The following is a 17913-nucleotide window of genomic DNA, read 5'->3' on the forward strand; positions in this document are numbered from 1 at the left end:
CTGTTAAAATAGCTATCAAATAAATCTACTGACCCTAAAATAATGGTGCTGATATTCATGGAAACATATTTGAACCCACAGGCCTACAGTATTAACAATAAAGTAACTAGATAGGTAAAGACATCTCTGACTGGAGTTGGAAATAGAAACTCCTGAGGTTTCAGCACCCCAACCAAGTTTACAAATGGGGAAACCAAGTAGCTCCAGCGATGCTGAGTTTGGGACAGGGCATGTGTAAGGAACTAGAGAAATAGAACAGAAGTGGCCAGAGCATATGGAAGCTCATTCTCACATGAGATTTGCTGGCTTGCAGACAAACGTACTAATGAGTTTTCCGTACCAGGAGTCAGTATTAATAACAACAAAAAATGAACTTGTTCCACAATTTACCACCTGCCTTCCAAATACTGATTCTCTACAACAAAGCTGCTGGGGTAGGTATTATTAATACTATCTTTATTAGATAAATAATCTAAGATTCAGGACAAGTTTAGCGACTTAACCAATGGCGACCAAGTAGTTGGTTTTGCAGCCACATTACTTGGTAGCCCTCTGAATGCAAGACTAGAATACCTGAATTCATGGTACTGTTTCTTTAGCCTGGACTTAAAAATTAAATTCTCCTCTTGCTTCTGTCTTAACTTTTATCTAAATTATACAGAACAGATGAATTATAAGAGAGAAAACTTTCTTTTCACCTAAGCCTCAAGAACAGCCTGAAATACAGTTTTACTTTCCTATTTCCTAAACAGCAAAAGGGAGAAGAATCCCATTCATCTACATGGGATCTGAAAGAATTATGTGACTTGCTTTTCTAATTTCAGCTCACAGAATAGAGAGTTGACTCAAATGTACACTATTATACTATTTTAAAAATGAAAACTCACCTGTTTTGCAAAACTTTGCTACTTAAGCAAAGATGGTAGAATAAGTCTATTTTATAAATGGTAAAGTATGCAACTAATATAATTTTTGAAATTGTAATGATGTAAATTTTTCATACCCCCAAATATTTCTTTTGATATGAAGTTATATGCTATTATTAATCTTAGAGGGTATCTATAAATATCACACAATTCAAAATGATCACCCAGAGAGATGTTGTGGGGAGGGAGGTGGGAGGGGGGTTCATGTTTGGGAACACATGTAAGAATTAAAGATTTAAAATAAAATAAAATAAAATAAAATGACAAAAAAAAAATGATCATTAATCAAAAACTGGTTGAAAAGCATTTTTTTTTTCCACTTTAGTTTAGGTGGCAGGATTTGGTGATACAAAGCTAGGATATTAATTTGCTGACAGTTTCAGTCTGAATTCTGCTGTCTCCTCACCTCCCCAGTATGAATTATGCTACAGACCTCTGTAAATGCAATGCAGCAGAAAAGCACATGTTAGTCATCAGGGTTGAATTTTTTGTTCTGGGCCATGGAGAGGCTACCCATCAGTGAATAAAGGTCTGCCCACCTGGCCTTTTGGATCATAGTTCAGGCACACAATTAATTCATTATGAAGTGAGTCACTGCTTGCTTTTGAACTAGTCTTCCCAGCTTTGGAGGTGAATGTCCTGTCACTGACCTGAAGAAATACCTCTACTCTTTCAAACTCCATTAAATCACATTTCCTTCTGTTTTTTTTTTTTTTTTTTTTAACTGGTGGAGGTAGAAGGAAAGAATATGTTCAACAATTAGCTAATTGTTGGGCATCTAAATAGGTATTTGTGTTTACGTATCAGTAAAGGTTTTAGAAGTATAAAACAGATTAAAATAATACAAGCTAATTCCTTTAATTTACAGTCTCCATGGTACATATTTTTGAAATTTAATTATAGGGTCACACAATGTGAGCTACTTAACAGGTTTTAAAAATCTTGAAGTAAAGAGAAAATCTCATCTTTTCCATTTATTTCGAGTCTTATGAATATGTATTTCTTTGTTATACTAAGTACTGCATGCATATATTTGTATTTATAATGAAGGTATATATGTATCTCCATTTTTTGTAGCTTACCATGTCCCCTCCACTGTCTTTCTCCTTCTTGAGAGGTAACCATCATGCTAAATTTTGTGTTCATTATCCCTTTGATTTTTTACATTCTTTTGATTTTTAAAAAAATATACTGTTACCTACATATGTTTTCCTGAACAAAACTTTGAACTGCTGTTTCTAATCTTCACAAAATACCATCAAGCTATAAGTGGTCTTCTGTACCTTTTAACAATGCATTTTGAAAAATCATAAATGCTGCTGAATGAATGTAGTTTAGTGTGTTTTCATTTCCTAAGAACATAGAATTCATCCATAAACATTTTAGAATCCAGATCCTTTAGTGTCTGTGCTGCGGGATCATTCTTTAAGCTGAGAGGAAATGGAAATCTAAAGTTTTTTAGAAATATTTGTGACCAACTTGTACCTTCTCTGAAAATTCATTAAAGGGTTGCAGAAAACTGACTGATGTTGAGATATAATTTATAATTGCACTAACAGAAATACAATACCTATAACCAACAGTCTTAAGAATCTTACATCAATGGTCACAAATATATGTGAAATATTTATTTCCTCTGGTGTCATGTTTAGAAAGAAAAATGAAAAGCAAAGGGACAATGGTAAGAAACAAGAAATGGAGGACTGGAGAAAAATGTAGTGGCTTGAATTGTGTTCTTCACATGCCTGAAAGATGGTCACAAGTAAGAGAGTTTCCTATCTATTCTGCTCATTTTCCTTGGAAAACTGAGAGAAAATTTTAAAGTCTAAAATGAATGTGAGAGGTTTCCCTGGTGGTCCAGTGGTTAGGAATCCACCTTGCAATGCAAGAGACACCAGTTTGATACCTGGCCCAGGAAGATCTCACATGCCTCGGAGCAACTAAGCCTGTGTGTTAGCACTACTGAGCTTGTGCTCAAGAGCCCACGAGACATAACTACTGAGCCCATGTGCTGCAATTACTGAAGTCAGCACACCTAGAGCCTATGCTCCACAACAGGAGAGGCCACCACAAGGAGAAGCCCACACGTAACAACTAGAGTAGCCTCTATTCGCCACAACTAGAGAAAGCCCACATGCAGCAATGAAGACCCACCTAAGCCAAAAATAAAAGAAATAACAAATAAATAAATCTTTAAAAAATAAGTAAAATAAAATGAATGTGTATTCATCTAGAAAGGATTTACATTTGTTTTTTCCAGAAGTATGGATGTGAGAGTTGGACTATGAAGAAAGCTGAGCACCAAAGAATTGATGCTTTTGAACTGTGGTGTTGGAGAAGACTTTTGAGAGTCCCTTGGACTGCAAGGAGATCCAACCAGTCCATTCTGAAGGAGATCAGCCCTGGGATTTCTTTAGAGGGAATGATGCTAAAGCTGAAACTCCAGTACTTTGGCCACCTCATGCGAAGAGTGGACTCATTGGAAAAGACTCTGATGCTGGGAGGGATTGGGGGCAGGAGGAGAAGGGGACGACAGAGGATGAGATGGCTGGATTGCATCACCGACTCGATGGACGTGAGTTTGAGTGAACTCCGGGAGTTGGTGATGGACAGGGAGGCCTGGCATGCTGCGATTCACGGGGTCGCAAAGAGCTGGACATGACTGAGCGACTGAACTGAACTGAGGGAACTAAAAATCTGGGGCACTTTAAATTAAATTAACCATTTGAAGTTATAAAAATTTGGGCTACAGCTTTATATATTCTGGTTATAACTCCTCAAGGAGAGAGTGTGCCCCTGCCCTGGTCTACATCAAGATATCTCTGGGGGTGGGGATGAGGGACCCACCGATGTAGCATAAATATGTGTCATGGGTTGGATGGTCTCCTGTTAGATCATCTTCTTTGGTCAGTACAGGGCTTTGCCTTCTCTCTTCTGAAAACCAAAACTCAAGACTCAAGTACACAAATGTCCTCACAGAAGAAGTGACTTCACTGATTCCAGTTCTTTCCCTATCATGGATAACCTCTGGGTGTCTGCTTTCAATTAGCCAGATAATTTATGACTTATAAATAATTTATTATACATTTATGTTAGTATGTATGAAATTATAGACATATATTTTGGCATAACATACAGAAGATACTTTTTATCAGTCAAGCTGACTGTCCAAAATCAACTAGATTGCGTGAAGAAACAGTGAAGTGAGTTCCCTTTGAATAAGAGTGCCCCAGTGGAAGTCTGCTAATCACATATCAGAAAAGCAGATGATTCAAGAATCAGAGATTCGATCAATCTCTTTCAGCTCCAAACCATCATGACTCTATACAATACAATGGAAGATGCATGTCACAGTTATACATGAGAAGTTATTTTACCAGCTTTCTCCTGTAGTGAGCAATGCCTGATAAGGAGGCATTATAATGACAGAGAAGGAAAACTCAAAATTTCAGTCATGATGGTGACTTCAAAACAGCTGATTTCATAGGAGTGGCTGTTGCCTTTGCTTAGCCTGATACAGAAACTATATACATAGTCTATTGGGTTGTTCAGTTGCTAAGATGTGTCCAACTCTTTGCGACCCCATGGACAAGCTCCTCTATCCTCCACTATCTCTGCTCAGACTCATGTCCATTGAGTTGGTGATGCTATCTAACCATCTCATCCTCTGCCGCCCTCTTCACCTTTTGCCTTCAATCTTTCCCAGCATCAGGGTCTTTTCCAACGAGTCAGCTCTTCGCATCAGCCGGCCAAACTATTGGAGTTTCAGCTTCAGCATCAGTCCTTTCAATGAATATTCAGGATGAATTTCCTTTAGGATTGACTGGTTTGGTCTCCTTGCTCTCCAAGGGACTCTCAAGAGTCTTTTCCAGCACCACATTTTGAAAGCACCAAGTTTTCAGTACTCAGCCTCCTTTGTGGTTCAACTGTCACATTCGTACATGACTCCTGGAAAAACTATAGCTTTGACTAGATGTACCTTTGTTGGCAAAGTGATGTCTCTGCTTTTTAATACACTGTCTAGGTTTCTCATAGCTGTTCTTCCAAGGAGTAAGCGTCTTTTAATTTCATGGCTGCGGTCACTGTTCGCAGTGATTTCGGAGCCCAGAAAATAAAATTTGTCACTGTTTCCACTTTCCCCCTTTCTATCTGCCATGAAGTGATTGCACCAGTTGCCATGATCCTAGTTTTCTGAATGTTGAGTTTTAAGCTAGCTTTTTACCCTCCTCTTTTACCTCATCAAGAGGCTCTTTACCCTCTCTTGGCTTTTTGCTATCAGAGTGGTAGCGTCTGCACATCTGAGGTTGTTGATATTTCTCCTGGCAGTCTTGATTCCTGCTTGGGATTCATCCAAAATGGCACTTTGCATGATGTACTCTGCATATAAGTTAAATAAGCAGGGTGATAATATATAAATAGCCTTGACATTCTCCTTTCCCGATTTGGAAACAGCCTGTTCCATGTCCAATTCTAACTGTTGCTTCTTGTCCTGCATACAGGTTTCTCAGGAGGTGGGTAAGGTGGTCTGGTATTTCTATCTCTCGAAGAATTTTCCATAGTTTATTGTGATCCACACAATCAAAGGCTTTAACATAGTCAATGAAGCAGATGTTTTTCTGGTATTCCTTTGCTTTTTTCTATGATACAATGGGTGTTGACAATTAGAGCTCTGGTTCCTCTGCCTTTTCTAAAGCCAGATTGTACATCTGGAAGTTCTCAGTTCACATAATGTTGAAGTCTAGCTTGAAGGATTTTGAGCATTACCTTGCTAGCATTTGAAATGAGTGCTATAGTATGGTAGTTTGAACATTCTTTGCCATCACCCTTCTCTGGGATTGGAATGAAAACTGACCTTTTCTGGTCCTGTGGACACTGCCAAGTTTTTCAAATTTGCTGGCACATTGAGTGCAGCACTTTAACAGCATCATTATTAAAGATTTGAAATAGCTCAGCTGGAATTCCATCATCTCCACTAGCTTTATTTGTCGTAATGCTTCCTAAGGCTCACTTGACTTCCCACTCCAGGATGTCTGGTGCTAGGTGAGTGATCCCACTATCGTGGTTGTCTGGATCATTAAGACCTTTTTGTTTTGTTCTTCTGTGTATTCTTGCTACCTCTTCTTAATCTCTTCTGCTTCTGTTAGATTCTTGCCATTTCTGTCCTTTCTGTCCTTTATTGTGCCCATCTTTGCATGAAATGTTCCCTTGGTATCTCCAATTTTATTGAAGAGATCTCTAGTCTTTCCCATTCTATTGTCTATACACACAATTTCTTGTTGACTACCAAATTTACTGTTTTATATTCTTGTATCACTGGCTTCAACAAATCATGTGTTATTTCAGACCCATTTTCTTGAATCTTTTGTTTTTCAAGGACAGAGTTCATATATCATTTGTCTGGCTATCCTCATTGCCAGGCAAAATGAATAGCATATAGAAGGTCCTCAACACATTGCTTAGTGGAACTGTGTTCCTCAATTATGATACTACAACTATTTTTCATTACTCTTCAGGTCAAACAGATAAAACCTACTTTGCTGGGCAACTGTTCCGAAAGGTGTGCATGAAGTTGTTCTCACTTACTGATGTGTCTACTCACAGCAGAATAACCAAGAGCCATGAAGAAGGACTTCAGGGTTGTACAGCTACTGGGCAGTGAGTGTATACTCAGCATAAATAAGAGTGTGTGGGTTGTTTTTTTTTTTTTTGAAGATTACATTTCAGCATTTTCAAACTTGTGATTATCATCCAAACTTTGTAAATAAAATCACATTTACTCAGTTCCACACATTATAAACTATCAGAAAAGTAACTAAGGTCAGGTGGCTTTAAACTTCAGTTCAGAAATATCACTGAGTTTTAGGGGGCTAATCAAAGATTTAACTTTCAAAACAACCAAAATAATAAGAGCCTTACCTCAGCATGAGGAGTAGGTGGCAAAACTGAAGTCTCATTTTCAGTAATATTTCCAGTTGGACCATTGTTTGGTGAACTGGGACCAGATCCTGGGGAACTGCTACTGACTGAAGATTCTGAAAAACCATGGGAAGTACAAATACACTCATGAAAAACATACAGAGATGAACTGTAGTTATACTCTAAGTAATATACAGCAACAGACACTGTCTCTCCCCCCAGCATGAAGGACAAGCACCATGTCACTAAATAAAAAGAACCCTTAAAAAATTTGGAACATTTCTGAATTTTTGTATCACTTTTCTCCCCTTCTTTTAACTGCTAAAAATACAACATAGTATTCAATAATTTTAAAGATATTCAGTTGGAGAGGATTATAGAAGCTTTTGATTAGGAAAAAAATAAAGCAAGTAATCTTCTATTACTTCCTCTTGGGCTATTATAAAAAAAAATAACTGTAATAGACTTGCATAGTTCATAAAACCATGCCATCAGCACATGAGGCCTGGAACCATTTCCATGGTATGTGGAAAAATTGCTTATATTCTATGTTATAAATAGCTCTTTATTTAATATGCTAAGGCTATACCTTATTACAGAGCATCTTAGTCAAAGTTATGTGGAGAAAATACAATAGAAGATAAAATCTCAGTGTTACACTGATCGCCTAGTACAACATTGTTTAATCTTAACTCTACCCAACTTATTTTCCAGAAGATAAGATGCCTAAATTTAATATGTTCAATTTTAAAGACCAATATAACAAGAAATTCATTTACCAAACGTTAAATAACAACAATACAGATCATCTCTGTCAATTTCAGATATAAAGTTCAAATGCATTTCAATTTATGACAGAGGTAGTTCACTTACTAAAATATCTAATTAATGAAATATAAACTTCCAGATACTAGAAATATAGCTAAGAGAGGCCACCTTATCAAGCTTTGGCAAGTAATCTGTTGAGCTCTAATCAATTCCCTATTACCTTCCATAGTTCTTTCATTTTAACATTTTTCTAGGTGTCTCATCCTTTGTCTACTCAGCTCTGCACAAATGATCTTGATTCACGCTTCTTGGAGACTGACAACTTCTAAATGATTTTCATCAGTAATTTTTCTTTCTACCTCATGATTTTGTTATATACACTCTCCTTGCCCACATCAAAGTGAAAACATTTCTCTTCTGCTCCCTGCTCCAATACTGTCACATACACTTTCCCCCATGGCCCCACCCCCGAACATCTGCTTTAAGATTTTGCTCCATCAATTATTTTGAACCTTCATGTTGTCCTTTTCCACTGGAATTGTACATCTAGTCTGAAAGCATGCTAGTAACTTGTAAGAAGTGATGTGCTCATTCCTTTAAGAGCTGGCCATCTAGCTTACTCATTGTGGACGGGAATTGTTCTCTCAAAATACAAAATTTGAAAAGTTTTGACAAAGCAGTTCTCATTCTCCTCATCCTTTCTACAATAAAATTCTTTACCTCCAGATTTGTTTTTCCTTCTCTCTGGCTTTTCCTCCTTCAATCAATTCCTAAATGTAGGTATTCACCAAAGTTTGTAGCCTTATCCTATTTCTCTTTTCCTTGTCAAAACAATTCAAAGTGATGACACCAAGTATCATTTTTAGGCAGAAGCCTTGCATTCAGTTCAGTTCAGTCGCTCAGCCATGTCTGACTCTTTGTGACCCCATGGACCGCAGCACACCAGGCCTCTCTGCCCATCACTGCTTCCCTGCCCATCAGCAACCCCCGGAGTTTACCCAAATTCATGTCCATTGAGTTGGTGATGCCATCCAAACATCTCATCCTCTGTCGTCTCCTTCTGCCCTCAATATTTCCTCCCATAAAAGCTGCATTTCTTGTGGTTTCCTCTCAGAATCTCCAGTCTGAATCCCTTTGGAATGCTGGACATTGTTTATCTCTCTTTAATGTATATCAAATTCAGTGTATTTTAATATTAAACGTGCCCTGCTTAACTCTGTTTACAGTCATCCTTAGATTTAACTTCTATGCAGAGTACATCATGAGAAACGCTGGGCTGGAAGAAGCACAAGCTGGAATCAAGATTGACGGAAGAAATATCAATAACCTCAAATATGCAGATGACACCACCCTTATGGCAGAAAGTGAAGAGGAACTAAAAAGCCTCTTGATGAAAGTGAAAGGGGAGAGTGAAAAAGTTGGCTTAAAGCTCAACATTCAGAAAACGAAGATCATGGCATCTGGTTCCATCACATCATGGGAAATAGATGGGGAAACAGTGGAAACACTGTCAGACTTTATTTTTTGGGGCTGCAAAATCACTGTAGATGGTGACTGCAGCCATGAAATTAAAAGATGCTTACTCCTTGGAAGAAAAGTTATGACCAACCTAGAAGCATATTGAAAAGCAGAGGCATTACTTTGCCAACAAAGGTCTGTTAAGTCAAGGCTATGGTTTTTCCTGTGGTCATGTATGGATGCGAGAGTTGGACTATGAAGAAGGCTGAGCGCCAAAGAATTGATGCTTTTGAACTGTGGTGTTGGAGAAGACTCTTGAGAGTCCCTTGGACTGCAAGGAGATCCAACCAGTCCATTCTCAAGGAGGTCAGCTTTGGGTTTTCTTTGGAAGGAATGATGCTAAAGCTGAAACTCCAGTACTTTGGCCACCTCATGCGAAGAGTGGACTCATTGGAAAAGACTCTGATGCTGGGAGGGTTTGGGGGCAGGAGGAAAAGGGGACGACAGAGGATGAGATGGCTGGATTGCATCACCGACTCGATGGACGTGAGTTTGAGTGAACTCCGGGAGTTGGTGATGGACAGGGAGGCCTGGCATGCTGGGATTCATGGGGTTGCAAAGAGCTGGACATGACTGAGCGACTGAACTGAACTGACTGAGAGTCATTCTCATTCCCTTCCTTATGCCAAATCTAATCAATTACTAGGTCAGTTTGTTTTGTTCTTTCCATTATTTTTCATCTTCTTCTGACTACAAAGATTTCAGTTTAATCTCTCAGCCCTCATTATCCTCTCATGGACTACAGAAAATATCTCCTAACATTTCTGAGTTGCTATAGTAGTCCTTCCAAACTTTCCTTAAACTGCTGCCAGATGGATCAGAGTGAGACAACTTTCACTATATTCCTCTGCCCCAAAATGGAGCCTGACATTATTTCCTACTATTGCCCTTTCTGAACTCTGCACTCAGTCAAATTTAAATTGCCTACTTCCCGTATGTGCCACTTTCCCATTTCAGGCTTTTTTATGCTCTTATTTCTCCACCTCCTTCATCACAGGGTCAGTCCCACCTCTATGTTCAAAGCCTGGCTCATATACCATCTGTTCCCTGTAAATGGGAGTGCCCAAGTTGCAGGCTATAGTTGCTTGCCCTCCCTTGGAACCCTTACAACTTTCAACTTTCTATTATAAATATTTCTCTACTCAGAAGTGTATCACCAATGGAAAGAATGTGAGACTGGTGACAGAATTCTGATCATGCCACCTACTTACTATGGGATTTCAAGTCACTGGTATCATAAAGTTCCTAAATATATTTCACTCACTGTCTTTCAGTCTATATATCTAGCTTGCATTTTGATTAATCTACTTTTTATATGTGCCTCTTTCTTGTTTATTTTTCTTTTAAGAAAGAAAATGAACATTAAAAAAATCCATCAGGAATTTGTTTCCCCTGTCTTTCTTGTATGACTACACACTGATTTCTCATTAAAGTCCCATTCTGCATCCTGTCTTTAACGAAAAAAAAAAAAAAGAAAGAAAAAGAAAACCATTTTAAAATGTCTTGTCAATTTAAAAGTATATTATTTATATTATTTTATGTGATATTCATACAGAAGTGTTGCCTTATGTATTGAATAGAAATCACTATGGCAGACACTAGAAGGTCAGATGATAGACTCTACCACAGGATTCTACAAGATCATGCTGGACATGGTCTGGGAGAAGAGGTAGCAACTGATTTTCTGGGAACACTGAAAAAAATCTCTAAGTAGTAGTAATGTCACAACTGGGGCTTGAAGATGAGAAACTCATGAAAAGGTGGCAGTGGAGAAGGGGAGAGCAGAGGAGAAGACATTATAGGTGCAGGAATGTGCCAGGACCTAGAATTTTAAAATAGCATGGCTTTGTAGGGGGAAGAGCAGAAGACCCTTGAATCTGAAAAAGGGAATGATGACATGTGGCTCTCATGTTAACTACTGGGAGGAGACAGGTGGCATGGGTTTGGAAAAAAGCAAACAGTTGAACCTATGAAACAGGGAAGAGAGAGGATAGAGGTGAGACATGAACAGCAGCGGCAATTCAACTGCTATGATGCTATAGTGGTCTCTGACTGGACAGCAAAAATAATTAGTATTAAGATACAAACAGAGCTCATCCTAATCACATGAACGCTGACACAGAAAGAAGATGTAGAGGTGCAGAAAACTGTGTGTCAAGTAGCTCAAATTCTCCAAAAACATTTAGATTAACTGCAACATAAAGTTAAAATATCAATTAAAACATACTAGTTTTACATACAGTTAAAAATATCAACCAAAGCATCCATAAGTCTCATCTCACTGATCAGAAATAAGAGTCTAGTCTCTTCAAATACAAGTTTTTTTCCCTCAGTTGAAAAGGAGAGTTATTATCTCACAAAATGAGAGAAAATTATGATATTTCATAAGTAAAGAACCTGAGTAGAACTCTAGCAAATCATAACCCCTATAAATGAGAGTTAATTATTACTCAATTAAGTACTGAGCTAAATTCCACTGAAATTTGGTAAGAAAGAAAACGTGACCATGTGGGGAAAAGTTATAATCATGAAAAAGATTAATAGGAAAATAGAAAAGGACATTGCAATATGACCCAGCAATCCCACTGCTGGGCATACACACCGAGGAAACCAGAATTGAAAGAGACACATGTACCCCAATGTTCATCGCAGCACTGTTTATAATAGCCAGGACATGGAAACAACCTAGATGTCCATCAGCAGATGAATGGATAAGAAAGCTGTGGTACATATACACAATGGAGTATTACTCAGCCATTAAAAAGAATACATTTGAATCAGTTCTGATGAGATGGATGAAACTGGAGCCCATTATACAGAGTGAAGTAAGCCAGAAAGAAAAACACCAATACAGTCTACTAACACATATATATGGAATTTAGAAAGATGGCAATGATGACCCTGTATGCAAGACAGCAAAAAAGACACAGATGTGTATAGCGGACTTTTGGACTCAGAGGGAGAGGGAGAGGGTGGGATGATTTGGGAGAATGGCATTGAAACATGCATACTATCATGTAAGAATCGAATCACCAGTCTATGTCCGATGCAGGATACAGCATGCTTGGGGCTGGTGCATGGGGATAACCCAGAGGGATGTTGTGGGGAGGGAGGTGGGAGGGAGGTTCATGTTTAGGATCGCATGTACACCCGTGGTGGATTCATGTCAATGTATGGCAAAACCAATACAGTATTATAAAGTAAAATAAAGTAAAAATAAAAAGTTTTTTTAAAAAAATAAATAAAACCTTAATAAGTTTTTAAAGAAACAAAAAAAGAAATATACATGTGTTTCTATTTTCTTTAAGTTTTTCTGTTATGAGAGAACCTACTATCTCCCATCAGAAAAGTGACCTATAGGTCATTACATTAGACAATTGATATGTTCATTATTCTTTACTTTCATTAATACAGATTCACTCTACAGATTCATCCCCACCCCCATCAAGGACTTCTATTATGAAAACTTACTGAAGATTTTCACTTAATGAAATACAAATAGGTTTATTGGGGGAAAAAGTCTGCAACTCTAAATTCATTATTGAATTGGTCTAAACTAGTGATTATATTTGATCCTGGAAAATAAACTCTAGTAAAACAATTATTTATTTAATACTTATTATCCCTTAAGAAAAAAAAATTCACCAATACTTTTCCTCAGATAAACATATTAATCTGTCAGGACTGAATAGGAGACTAAACATTTTTTTTCTCCCTAGTGATCTGTTAAAATACTGCCTCATCGCTAGTCTACACTTTTCTACCTCTGCCGCCACAATCTTCATATTGTCTCCCTAAACTAGACACTATCATGACGAAAGTAGAGAAAGAAAAGAAACAATTAAAAAAAAAAACTTTCTAAGAATAAGATTCGATCCTAGAGAAATAATGCCAACTGACTACTTTGATAGAAGCACAATTTTCCTTGGGAAAGGACAGACATGGCTCTAGATTTCCATTTCTGTATTGATGCAACCAAAGGAAATGGTCACATACAATGCATAGCTCTAAGTAGTTACTCAATAAACAATAGTTGGTTTTGTTATTTTGGCTAGCCTTTTTGCTTCTTCTATCCCTATGTCTTCTCAGACCAGGTACAAATGGGACTAGAGGGCTTTGTAAGACATCAGGCTGAATTTCCTAACCTGTTCACCCCACTACTAACCAGGCAGCTAAAATACTAAGAACTCTTCCATTTCAGACTAGTGAAAATGACAGTTTCTTTCCCTTCATAAAAGGCAATATATCCCCCTCCTGCCACAAGTCCCAGTTCACTAGTAAACACATAATGTCATTTATGAGTTCTGTAAATTTGTTGAAAAGTCAAGGTTTTGCTGTTTCACATAGTTTAATTTTCCCAAATGTATTCTGTACATTAATGTCTGAGTATGGGGGAAGTATTCTTCTTGAACCTCCCTCTGCTCATTTCTGATCAAATTTCATTAAAAGTTATATTCTCCGGCTTGGCATTCCCAAAATGGACTGCTTGTTTCTGAAAAGATTAAGGTGAGCTCTGGCATTCCCTAGTTATGCCTATTGACATATAGTTCTGTTTTTCATTCATTTCCTGTTTAACACAGCTGGTGAATGCATGGCAAGGTTTACTGAACTACTTGTGAGTTTTCAATATAACTTCCTTTCAAGAAACGTTTCTCTTCAAAATAAATTTTAATATACAGCAGGTATATTTATTCTAAGCTAATTTTGTTTCATTCCTACTGGCAGCAGTTTGTTTTTTTTTTTTTTTCTCCAGTGTGTATCTACCCAGTCCTCAATTACCTGTCACCTCAAACATTCGCTTCTTGAATGAAGTGACAACATTTCCATCCTTCCGCCTGAGTAAGGGGCTGCTTCTCCTCTCTGCCACTTTCTGTTTTAACCTGGACCGCACCTTCAAGTTGGGCTCAGAGGCTGGGAATTGAGACAAAGAAAATAGATAAAAATTAAAAAATGGAGAGCCAATTGCTCCTGTGTAATAATAGTAATAATAATAAAGGCTCACCCTTTTCTTGGTCCCTTCTTATGTCAAATTAAAACCCAAGCATGTAAATAAGGCATTGATTATAAATTAATTAAACAGACAAATGTCATAATTATTTTTATGAAACATGTGAAATATTATTCTACATCTCTAAATGTAAAGTGAAAAGAGAGTAAAAAATATGCTTTCTACCTATCTAGTAGAATTGGGATTGTTAACAGGAAGTTAAATGACTGAGTGTTTGGGTCAGAATAAGATTTATTATACTTTACTGTCAGTTCTTTTAATTCTCTCAAGGGTGAAACTCAAGAACCACTAAAAACGGTACCCTAATGTGATTTTAGAGACTCTTGGCTGACTTCTGGTAATAGGAAGACACCTCTGCAGAAAATAATTTATGTCTAATTCTGACTCCTGAAATATTTCAATGTCAGTAGTTTCTAACCTGAAATCCTGGGAAAATACACTTGGTATAATAACACAAACCAAGTAGAATCACTATGAGTAAACCTTTGTATACAGTGAATACACAGTCAATTAGAAAGGAAGGCTGGCCAAATCTTATAGGTAAAGTTCTGAGTTAGGTTATATATTCCAAAATACAAAAGCATATTATTCATACATATGTGTTACTTTGGTTACACTATTCTGAAGAGTGATGCTCTATAATTTATCTTCATGCATTAAGTTTTGAAGTGACTGTACTTTAGAAGAATGGAAACACTGGATTGATTCTGTCGTAGAAATCAATGATGATGGAGGTGGTGGTGATGATGATAATTAGGAAAACAATGCTTCTGAAGACAACTAACATTTATATAGTGATCACTATGTTCCACTACTGTCCTGAAATCTTTGTCAATATTAACTTCTTTAACCACAGAATCTAATGGGACAGAGTCTACTTACACTTTGATTGTATCAGTGAGGAAACCAAAACACGGAGATGTAAGTAACTTGCCCAAAGTCATCACAGTAAAAAGGGATGATGAAGTCAGCATCTGTACCCAGATAACCTAGCTCACATCTAATCTTCTAACACTGAAAATACTGCTCTTCAACCTTTCTTTATGTAGGAACAGCAGAACAAATATAGAACTGCTTTTCCAAAGCATTACTAATCACATATATCAGATACAATGTTATCATGTAGCTAGAATTCTGGAGCAGATAAAATGATTTCTTTGAAGGAATTTTATAGTTCTGCCCAACTACAGAGGATATCATAAGTAAAATTTATAATCTTCTATTACTCATTTATTTATTTTTGACATAAAATACTTTAGTTTCCTCTTTGTTCTTCTCTCACTCACCTCTCTTTTTTTAGATCTACCTTGGACTGAGAATCCTAGATTTTCTTGGAACTGGCTAGAGAAAATTAAAAAGTTAAATTGTGAAGGGGGGGGCGGGGGCAGGTTTACAGCTGATTTTATGCCCCCAAACACTGAAAATGTAAAAAAAGGGGGGGGGACCTGGAAATATTGTAAAAGTAGAAAATGGGCAGGAGGTAAGGGTAGAAATCAGGAATGAGCACAAGAAGCCCAGTGACTAGAGACCGCAAAGGTCTTACTTCCTGGGCCTTCCACTTTGAAGCAAAGAAGGGTAATAGTTTGGGGGAAGGATTAAAGTTCTTGCCAGACTTTACAGGAGTGCAGATTTTCCTTAACCCACTTGATTTTAGCAGAGAAGATGGAATCTGAACTACTAGCATCCAACATACCTGCGAATAAAGGGGAAAAGATGGAACTATATACTATTTCACTTAGATCCCCACCCTCACCCCCCATACATGGGCTTCCCTGGTGGCTCAGATGGAAAAGAATCTGCCTGCAACACAGGAGACCCAGGTTTGATTCCTAGGTTGGGAAGATTCCCCTGGAGTAGGGAATGGCTACCCACTCCAGTATCCTTGCCTGGCATGGACAGAGGAGCCGGGCGGGCTACAGACCCTGGGGTCGCAAAGAGTCAGACACGATTGAGTGACTAACATACACACGCCCATCCCCATATATTTATTTTTAAATGCCTTTAAAAACACCAACTTTGTCTCTGATAAGTTGTAGGTTAACAAATATATTCCATTTCAAATTAAAAAAATGAATCCCTATATGCTAACTATTAATATATTGGCATCTGCTGTCGTCTTGCTTATAAGCCTAGGATAAAAAGCACAGATTTTAGATCTTGATCTAGACATGACTTTATGATGAATTCTAATGGATTCAGACGTTACAGACTGGCTCTCCAGAGGGAGTAAACCAATTGATCCATCACTTGAAAGATGCAGTAGAAAAGGCACCATGTTTCAGCAGGAATATGTGGAATTGGTACCACACATCCCACCCATGAGATTTTCAGTGCGATTTTATTGCTTTCTGAGTCAGGCTCTACATTTGTGAATTCAAATATGAAACTCTTAACATCTTCCTTATTTCACAGAACTTTGGCCACAGGACTAGATAACTAAGAATAACTATGAAGATCTGGGTGAATGCAAAAGGGAAGAAAAAGGTTTTGGCTCAATTCAGTAGCTCAGTCGTGTCCAATTCTTTGTGACCCCATGGACTGCAGCATGCCAGGCTGCCCTGTCCATCACCAACTCCCAGAGCTTGCTCAAACTCATGTCCATCGAGTCGATGATGCCTTCCAATCATCTCATCCTCTGTCGTCCCCTTCTCCTCCTGCCTTCAATCTTTCCCAGCATCAGGGTCTTTTCCAATGAGTCAGTTCTTCGCAACAGGTAGCCAAAGTACTGGAGTTTCAGCTTTAGCATCAGTCCTTTCAATGAATATTCAAGACTGATTTCCTTTAGGATGGACTGGTTGGATCTCCTTGCAGTCCAAGAGACTCTCAAAAGTCTTTTCCAACACCACAGTTCAAAAGCATCAATTCTTTGGTGCTCAGCTTTCTTTATAGTCCAATTCTCACATCCATACATGACCACTGGAAAAACCATAGCCTTGACTAGATGGACCTTTGTTGGCAAAGTAGTGCCTCTGCTTTTTAATATGCCATCTAGGTAGGTCATAGCTTTTCTTCCAAGGAGCAAGCATCTTTTAATCTCATGGCTGCAGTCACCATCTGCAGTGCTTTTGGTTTAGGTAATTTTTATTATTGCTGCTACTGCCAGGTTATGCTAGGAATGACAGAGCTGGGACTGAGCCCCAAATCCCCTGATACCCAGTCTAGTCCTCCTTCTCCTCACACATTGCACTAGCCAGGGCAGAATATCTGCAGTAAAGATGAAAATGTGACAACAGCTTGGAAAATCATCATGTGCCACTTAAACATTCTACAGGAAACCTAGAACTCCATAAGCTTTTCAGAAAATGACTTCACAGGTCAGCAGAAAGCTTTTGTTCCTACATATCTATTTGAGAATGAGCTGGATATTCATCTTTTAAGTAGCTTTCTATAGTCAACATTAAAAAAAAATGTGGACATCAGAGTAGGTATGAGAACGGGATTTTGTTTTCACATCTATCATCCACTATCAGTCTGCTCATTCATGAAAGTCAGCTATGAAGATACTGTTGTAGTTTATGGAGTGAAATAGATGTGCTTTCAGTGCCTGTTTATGCATTCAGTATTCGGCTTTGAATGAATTACTTTATATCTTTAAATCTCAGTTTCTCATGTTAAAATGGAGATAGTTTGTTTTTCCTTTTTTTCCCTCCATATGTCCCAATAGATTGCATTTTCCTTCTTTCTCTGAGATCACAAGACCAAATCCTGGGGTTGAATCACCCCATTCCTTTGCTGGTTGGGTCTTGTTTGGACTCAGCCTATTGGTAAGACTGGCCA

At 37.9% G+C, this 17913-nt stretch overlaps 1 protein-coding gene across 9 annotated transcripts in view; it reads right to left on the reverse strand.

Moving 5' to 3' along the window:
* Nucleotides 1-17913, reverse strand: part of HDAC9 (histone deacetylase 9) — a 1067937-nt gene that overhangs the window by 411426 nt on the left and 638598 nt on the right. For 5 of the 9 annotated variants that reach the window (XM_018047346.1, XM_005679004.3, XM_013963174.2 and 2 more), the window contains 2 exons: nt 13908-14039; nt 6843-6958 (listed from right to left, as the gene is read on the reverse strand). In XM_018047346.1, the coding sequence (XP_017902835.1) occupies nt 6843-6958; nt 13908-14039 (248 nt within the window). The remainder of the gene's footprint in view (nt 1-6842; nt 6959-13907; nt 14040-17913) is intronic. The other 4 variants (XM_005679007.3, XM_018047349.1, XM_018047348.1 and 1 more) reach the window with 1 other exon arrangement.

This window comes from Capra hircus, chromosome 4, assembly GCF_001704415.2.
Source record: "Capra hircus breed San Clemente chromosome 4, ASM170441v1, whole genome shotgun sequence".
Lineage (NCBI taxonomy): Eukaryota > Metazoa > Chordata > Mammalia > Artiodactyla > Bovidae > Capra > Capra hircus.